At 36.9% G+C, this 8,538-nt stretch overlaps 2 protein-coding genes across 4 annotated transcripts in view; one reads left to right on the top strand and one right to left on the bottom strand.

Annotated features, from left to right (window-relative positions):
- The window catches only part of LOC107657694 (zinc fingers and homeoboxes protein 2-like), a 21,083-nt gene extending 17,094 nt beyond the window's left edge, over window positions 1-3,989 (bottom strand). For 2 of the 3 annotated variants that reach the window (XM_016445895.1, XM_016445894.1), the window contains exon 1: window positions 3,603-3,989. The gene's annotated coding sequence lies outside the window, so the exon portion shown is untranslated. Of the gene's footprint in view, window positions 1-1,500; window positions 1,525-3,602 lie in introns of those variants that run through there. The other variant, XM_016445897.1, reaches the window with a different exon arrangement.
- Window positions 3,990-5,819: 1,830 nt separating this feature from the next.
- Window positions 5,820-8,506, top strand: LOC107657623 (protein lifeguard 1). The gene is made up of 10 exons (XM_016445778.1): window positions 5,820-5,869; window positions 6,142-6,371; window positions 6,707-6,785; window positions 7,110-7,163; window positions 7,263-7,353; window positions 7,443-7,480; window positions 7,607-7,694; window positions 7,777-7,866; window positions 7,951-7,998; window positions 8,224-8,506. The coding sequence occupies exons 2-10, from the start codon at window positions 6,161-6,163 to the stop codon at window positions 8,371-8,373; spliced, it is 849 nt and encodes a 282-aa protein (XP_016301264.1). The 5' UTR covers window positions 5,820-5,869; window positions 6,142-6,160; the 3' UTR covers window positions 8,374-8,506.
- Window positions 8,507-8,538: the final 32 nt, after the last annotated feature.

Genomic DNA, 8,538 nt, shown 5'->3' with positions numbered 1-8,538 from the left:
GGGTAGGGGCGTGTTTGTTTTGGTGATTTCAAATGTCAACATTGGCTACCAGAAATCGCTTACCCCACCTTTAAACAATTAAATAAACTGCAGAATGTTGTTTTCTAATACAAGCAGGAATTGCACGTGTTCAAACAGCGCTGCACGAGCTCGCGGCGGCAGGGTTCAAAGTCCAAAGCGCGAAGGAAATCTGCGCTGAAACTGTTACTCGTCAGCTGCTCAGTCAAATTTTTATGAATTTTTACAAGGCATGTGGTAAATAAACTGCAGAATGTTATATTTTCTAATGCACGCACGAATTGCATGTATTTCTGCCAGGGTTCAAAGTCCAAAGCGCGAGGAAAATCTGTGCTAAAACTGTGTTAATCGTCAGTTGCTCAGTAACATTTTTGTGAATTTTTTTAAAGGCATGTGGCAATGTGATACGTGCAACAAACATCTTCCCAAATTCGTAATGAATTCATAAATCTGCATGCTGTTATCAACAAAAAGAAGCACTGAGGTCTTCCTGCGGGTTTCTGCCAAAATAAAAGTTGAGAAAAAGCAAGAACTCCATCAACATTAATAAATGTTATTGTAATTTTACTGTGGTTCTGTAAAATAAAAAAATTAAAAATATATAAAATAATAATGAAAATAATTTTGTTCGGCTTCGGCCAAGAATTTTAATTTCGGTGCATCCCTAGTATTTGTATCTTAGACGTTCATCTAAACACCACCATTTCTGACAAGGCCTCAGAGGCACCGGTTCAAAATTAATAAACTTCCTCTCTAAACAAAGAACAGACACTACTCGTGAGTCGTGACAGACACTGTTGACTGCAAACCCTTATTTTCTTTTTTCCATACTGTAAGTTCAGGCCAGGGCAGTGATAAGACAGTAACTCAAGCATAAACTCAACATCTTTAGGCCTAAATCATTTTATTTCATATCCCTGATGGATCAACACCATCTTTCACATTTGCTATAACAGTTTAGCTTCTCTAAAAATTATACAGCAGCTCAGACACAAAGTGAATGTAGTTCAAGTCACCTGAGGATCTACAGGCTTTAAAATGTAGCCGCTTAAATCAAACACCACCTGCTCAGGCAAAGGAATAAACTTCTGTGTCATTTGTTAGGAATTATAGTTATATGCAGTCTCTCCATTACACATCCAAAAAAGCTGGATCACGACTGCAAAAGAAGGACAGAATATTGGCAACAGAGAGACTGCTAAACAGCGAGCGACTGCAAAAAAGTTTAACGCTTTTTTTCCCTTTAAGAAAATAGCCATCTCAAACTGATTGTTTTATTTTCTTTAGTTCAAGTAAGAATCTATTATGATGAGGCCCATCTGTATAAGAGCCCAGCTGCTTTCACTGCCGCTCAAATGCATTAATATATATAATAATCATATACAAGAATGATGGTAAGATATGACATGAATATGGTCATGAATAGTGATGAATCATGATCTGTTGTATGCAGTAAGAAAACAGAACAAGATAGTATTCCACCTTCAACTGCTACTTCAGCTGGTAACACACGTCAGTTGTGACTAATAAATAACCTGGCTCCAATGTGAAGCCAGACTCCCTCACAAAGAGGCTCTACTTTCAGTGGAGTCATGACCACCAGCACCGACAGAGAACACACAGCTTTCAAGGGAGCCCAGCCCACGGCTGTGACATCAGCGACTGTCGGCTTAGTCACCGACAGCACGAGCTACGAGGCAGAGGCAGCAGCAACCACCTCCTCAAAGACGTCAGCTCCTCACGAACGCGGGCAGCCATTTTGAATCCAGCCAGTCACCTGGCACAAACTGCATTTTGTGCCAGAGCGACTCATGCAGAGTTGTACTTTTGACAATATGCGTCACTACTTTGTAAAAGTTGCCTCAGTCTTGGTTCCATGAATAAACCTTTGTAATAAGAGATGTTTCCATACTACGACCCACAAGGTTGGCAAGTGTATTTGTGTCAGGAGGAGCGAGAATGTTTAGTTATTTTAAAATGCCATAATTACAGAATAAACTTCGATGAAATTGCATCCGAATGCCCTTCAGTGACCACAATGAGACTTCAAACACATGAGAATAGCTGCTTCTTTATAGTATGTTAACAATATTCTGTTTAGTTCTAAGCCAATTTTTAAAGATCAGTTATCTACTTAGATTAGTAAACAACATAATAAAATATGGTACTAATTGATAATCCTAAATAAATTACTATAAAGTCAATAATCAAGAGCAACCAAAGTGATTTTCTCTCATTTAGCCTTATACTGTAAACTAAACCTCAGATTTTACAGTCCATCATGATATGATGGAGCATGTGGTAAGAACACAAACAGAGTATTTTACACTGAGTAATATGAGATTCCAAGGGAGAAGATATATGATTATTTTAAGAAAAACTATTCACATATGATGGTTTAGGAGTCACCACTGAAGTTGCTGCAATATCTAAAGATACAGATGCCTCTCTTTGATTTGAATCAGATTCAGTAAGAGCTTTATTGCCATGTATGACTTTATTTAAACAAGAAAATCCTCTGATCCTACAAAACTGCTAAACCTTTTTTACATCCACTAAAACATATTGGAGGAATATTTTACAAGTGATTTTCCAGCAACATCAGACTACATGAAAAAGTAAGAAAGACCTGCCAATCATAAGTAAACAGTCCAGGATTTCTGACAGATGGGAGATTCGGTCTGTACTCTGTACATACCTTGGGAAAGCATTTGTAATGACATGTGACTGGACACTGAAGCAAATATCACGCGTGGGCCGTTAGTTTGATACACTTGAATCACCTGAAGTGTCCTAGAAATATTCGCCGAGATGATTTACGATGCATTAACTGTATGCTATATTAAGAATTTTGAACAACTCATTTCGGCACTTACTGAGTCGTATATTCAGCTTAAGAAATTAATTTGCACTATATAGGGTGCTGTGAGTCTCTAGTAGTATGGATGCAACAATTTTGGGAACTATCGCAGATGTGAATAGTGCTGCAATGTGGCTCGCGCCTGATGCATGCAGTATGGTCGTGGAAGGCGTCACCACTGCCTACATCATACTACACCAGGCCGAAATCAAAGTAGTTGCGTGCCATGCTCACTTCATACAAGTGCATGAAGTAATCATTCTTAGTTCGAAATAGATTCCCGATCGTGGCGTACAACGGAAAAGAGGGGTTTATTGCGGCAAAACAGACTCCAATAGAAATCACTTGGACCGACGTAACGCCATGTCGACATTGGTAGCCATATTTTGCTGCTTATTTCGACATCAGAGAAGTAGACATGTTCTCGCGCCCATTGCCTATTAACTTTAACCATTCTATGAAACTTTCCGCAAGCCACACCAAATCACAGCGCTGGAAACGTTAAAACTGAGGTTATCGGGTCAGGTCGATGCGGTTATTCTGGTGCTCACTTTCTACAATATGCCTTGGGCAAACAAAGTTCAGTTGAAATAAACAACTGACATCAGAAGCACTTTACAGCACGTTTCAGGCTACTACTTATTGTGTGCATTCAAACACGCCCGCAACTTTAAGGCTTGTTTGCCAATTTTCCAACCGACACAAATAATTCAGCCATTCTTACCTGCCACCAACCAACGGAAAACGCTGGGATGCGAGGTTATTGACAGCTGGAGTCCGAAATTGCGTACTTTTCCACGTGTACAGCCCACAGAAGCGTACGATTGTAACGATTCTGCCGAATTCTAAAGACAACAGCCGAAAAAAATTGGCGATCACAGGGGGATCTACGCCAAAACCCACATGATCAACTACGTCAGCAGACGTATTTGCATACGATACAAGACGCCGTTCCATCCTGACTTTGGAAATTAACAAAGCAAAAGTTTGAAAATCGCCACTGGCAAGCGCTGACTTCGAGTGCAAGAGCAGTAGTTCACTTCGCCCTGCGCTTCCTTCTTTGAGATGATTAAACCAATGTTGTTTTGACGTCCCCTGCGTGAGTTTGGATCACAGGTCATTGAATATTAATCACTCTGGTGAAGGCCAGTGGCTGAACGGTTCTCTCTCGTTCTGTCGTCCCTCCTCCCATCCTCGCCTCTGTTCCCTCTCTCTCTCGCCCTCCCTCTGCTCATCCCCTCTCACGTTTTGCCTGTAGCCTTGCTATGGTTGTGCATCAAAACAACCAGGTCGACTTTTAAATTGAGACAGATGACAACACGAAGAAACTCGTGCAAGAATATAGACTAGACTCGTGCAAGAATATAATATAAGTTTGTGGCACCCCGCCATACAAGTCAAATGCTGAAACGATTAAAACTGTTAAAAGATTAAAATACACTCAAAAGCCAGGAAAAGAGTAACAGATGACACAATTATTTCTTTGGAAAGTTCTAAGACGCTTTGACTGTCCTTTTCAAAGCTGCGCATGCAGCAGTGGGCATGAACAGTCCCTTATTCATTAATCAGGACCAAAGATCCGCCAGTGTTTGGATATTTACATACAAATAAGCAGCTAATGAATTATTAATAGTAATTTTCTTGATTTGTTTTTTTCTTCTTCTTCTTGTAGTTCATTTTAACTTATGGGTATACGTGTTTTATTCATGACTAAGGTAGCACACCTGCACATTTAGTTGTCAATATATTTAACGCCATCTACAGGATATGCAATGCAACTTTCTGACAATGCAAATTCAAGTAGTCAGTCAAGTTTCCCATAGAAATGTAATAAAATATGAAAATAAATTAAATATATTAATGCTTTAACATTAATATCAAAGGTTTATATATATATATATATATATATATATATATATATATATGTATAATAAAGTACTAGTTTCCCCCCAAATGAAAATTTTTTCATCGTTTTCTCACTTTCTTGTTATTTCAACACACACAACACACACACACACACACACACACAAACACACTGTAGTACCGTTTGGGGTCAGTAAGTTTTTTTTTTATTTTTTTTTTTTAAGAAAATAAAAAAACATTTCAGCATGGATTAATTAAACTGACCAAAAGTGACATCTATAATGTCACAAAAGTTTAGCTGTTCTTTGAACTTTTTTATGCATCAGAGAATTGTGAAATAAATGTACACACACACACACAAAGGCAGAACAGCAATTTTTTAACACTGATAATAGTAAGGAATCTTTATACTGTAGATCACCAAATCAGCATATTAGAATGATTTCTGAAGAATCACGTGACACTGAAGACTGGAGCAATGGCTACTATATATATATATATATATATATATATATATAATAAAGTACTAGTTTCCCCCCAAATGAAAATTTTTTCATCGTTTTCTCACTTTCTTGTTATTTCAAAGATTTTCTTTCTTCTGTGGAACACTAGAGGTAAAGTTTAGCAGAATGGTCACATTTTTTCCATACAGTGAAAGGTGAAAGATGAGACAAAACGCACTATATTCCAAGTCATCCGAATCAATGCACACCAACAGCTTTGAGTGATGAAATAGGCCCAGATTTAAAACAACTTTTGTGATGTTTTTATGATGTCTTTTGTCATTTTTGGAGCTTGGCGCTTTTATGAAACTGATGGTAGGCAAAAGAATTAGAGAATTTTATACTATCCCATTAATCACACCACAAAGAGGTTGTCCTCTAATGAAATAAAGCATTAACTTTTTATTTTAGAGGCGCATAGTCGCTCATTAGAGGTACTTATATTATGTCAGTTTTAATTTCATTGTGAAATGTACAAAAAAAAAAAAATCCCACATGAACTTGGCTCTCATGAATGTGTATTGATTTGATAAGCTATGCAAAGTCCTGTCCCTCTGGAGACAAACTCATCGAGAACAGACTTTGCCCTACACAACTCATAACAGGAAGCAGAGGAGTGCCAACGGTAAGTGGTGGTTCTAATTTGAGCAAAATTTAACAATATTGTTATGTAACATTTGTGTATTAGATAAAAATTTTAACGATTTAACATAAAGAGAATTTGACATCCTAAATGAATTTTAGATCTTAAACATGTGTCATTACTATGCTATTCAAGATAAATGTGCTGTCATACAAAAAGTATATGTCTGTGTTGATTGTGTCTATCGTAAAACATTTTAAGAGTTTGTACTATTTACTCTTTATTTCCTACATTGTGTCTATACCTATATTTAGGTTTGTTGAGAGATATAATATGAACAGAGAGCAGCCTCCCCCTCCATACAACCCCTATTACCCTCCGCAATATCCTAATGCAACGCAGGGCAACATTGGGCAGCCCACCGCTGGCATGATGCCCCCCGTTGTTGAACATGTCAATATAGGGATTCCAGACAGCGCTCCCCCTGAATACACCCTTGGATTTGAAGATGAGAACTGCTTTTCAGATGCTACCATAAGAAGAGGTCAGCTGTGCTCTCTTGAAATGACTTTAATCATTTGGTTGTGCTATTACAGTCAGAAAGAATGTCTATGTAAAGTTTTTTCTGTGTTAAAACCTAATATAGTCATGTTTCTTGATGTGTGTGTGTTTACTACACAGCAAAAATACATGAAATATCACTAAAACATTTTCACAAATGAAATATGTTTATATGTATATATTAGGCATACAGTCGAATTTTAATAATACAAGAGCTTATGTACTTTTAAATAGCTGTCAGCTATCAGCAATGTCATGCACATGGGAATGGTCAATGCTAAAAATGCTGTTTCTTGTATTCAAATGTGCTTCATGTAGGTTTCATAAGAAAAGTGTATCTGACACTTATGGTTCAACTATTAACAACTGTTGGAATCATCTGTGCTTTTCTTTACTGGTGAGTAGACTGGTGTTCATGTTGCCACACCTACTTCAATTCATTTCGAAACACAAATGACAGATAATGAAGTGTACTTAAGTGTTACTTCATAGGCTTGAGCTTGTATACTCGTCTTTATTTTACGTCAGTTTATATATTATTTTTAGATTGTAATAATATTTCACAATATTACTGTATTTACTGTATTTTTTATCAAATAAAAACATCAAGCATTAGAGACTTCTTTGGGAAACATAAAAAAATATTACAACCTCAAACTTTTGAACAGTAATGTGTGTACAGTATATTATTAATGCTGACATTTATGCCCTTTTCCTATAGGGAGACACTCAAGGATTGGGTGAGAGACACATACTGGTTTACCTACACTATGATGTGAGCACTTCTCCTTTGTTCTGCATGTCTTAAATAATATGCATGTATTGCGTCCATACATTTTACACTGAATTCTTGTGTTTGTTCAAAATTCACAAGGTGTGCAACATTTGTTCTAATCATTGTGCTCATCTGTTGTGGTGACATACGTCGCAAAGTTCCCTTAAACTTCATCTTCTTAGTGCTGTTTGTAAGTAAAATACAGAGCAGCTGTATTTAATTGTGGTGAGCATTAAATGTGAAACTTTTGTAAATGTTAAGTGCTGTTTTCCCACACAGACAATCACAGAAGGCTTTCTCCTTGGATCAGTGGTAGTGTGAGTAAAAAACATCATTAAAATGCAGTAAATGCATTTCAATTACTCAAAAACTTGCTCTTCAATTATTCAAAAACTGTAGTAACACAGCCAGTGTTATAGTAAGGAATTGTTATTATTATTCAGGTACTATTCAGCAGAGGCAGTGCTCTGGGCAGTGGGTGCAACTGCTTTGGTGTCTCTTGCAATGAGTTTGTTTTCACTGCAGTCTAAAGTAAGTTACAAAATTGGCTGTATGTATTGTATTAACAAAATTTTAGTTATAAAGTAGTAAACATGCCCATGCTTGTTTTTAGTGGGACTTCACAACTCTGTCAGGGAGCATATGGGTATTATGCTGGACGCTGTTTTCATTTGCATTACTCTGTGCAATTCTGAGATCACAGGTAAATCATCAACTAATATTTCTTCCTCCTATTAAAAATGCTTACTTATTTATATTAATTAATCTTAACTTTTATGTTCCAAAGTATCTGTACATCCTTTACGCATCACTGGGAACTTTGATCTTCTCTGTGGTAAGAACACATCTTTCTTATAGTCATGCTTTATCCAATGTAGCTTTGTCGAAATTGATATGCATAATCCTTATCTAGGAGGGCTTCTTGATACACTGTAGTACTTGTACTATTAGGCTGGCATAGTATTAATATAATGGTCTGCCAGCAATCTTTTATTGTGCTTAATAGTTCCAATTTACTGTTCTTATCTTACTGTCTCTCACTTTCATTTTCCATTCTTAGTACCTGGTGATGGACACGCAGCTCATACTGGGCGGAAAGCACAAATACAGCATCAATCCAGAAGAGTACATCTTTGCTGCTCTGAACTTGTACCTTGATATTATCACAATTTTCTTATTATTGCTTCAATTAATTGGACTTTGTCGTTGATGTGGTTATGAGCATCATGATTGCTTCCCCACTCAACACCTGTCTCATGTAGACTGTATTGTTTGAGACACATTTTTACATTTTTTCAAACATAGCTTCATCTTGTCTGCAACATAATAGAAGTTAAACTGAATTTTGCAGACAAGATGAAGCAATGTTTGAAAA

The sequence above is a fragment of the Sinocyclocheilus anshuiensis genome, unplaced genomic scaffold (genome assembly GCF_001515605.1).
Source record: "Sinocyclocheilus anshuiensis isolate Anshui unplaced genomic scaffold, SAMN03320099.WGS_v1.1 scaffold43, whole genome shotgun sequence".
Lineage (NCBI taxonomy): Eukaryota > Metazoa > Chordata > Actinopteri > Cypriniformes > Cyprinidae > Sinocyclocheilus > Sinocyclocheilus anshuiensis.
The sequence above is the reverse complement of the archived record's forward strand: the minus strand, read 5'-3'. Positions and strand labels throughout refer to the sequence as shown.

Coding starts and splice junctions, on each gene's coding strand:
- LOC107657623 (XM_016445778.1), top strand. CDS start 6,161: ATGAACAGAGAGCAGCCTCCCCCTCCATACAACCCCTATTACCCTCCG. Junction 7,481..7,606: donor CTCCTTGGATCAGTGGTAGT/GTGAGTAAAAAA, acceptor ATTATTATTCAG/GTACTATTCAGCAGAGGCAG. Junction 7,867..7,950: donor GTGCAATTCTGAGATCACAG/GTAAATCATCAA, acceptor TATGTTCCAAAG/TATCTGTACATCCTTTACGC.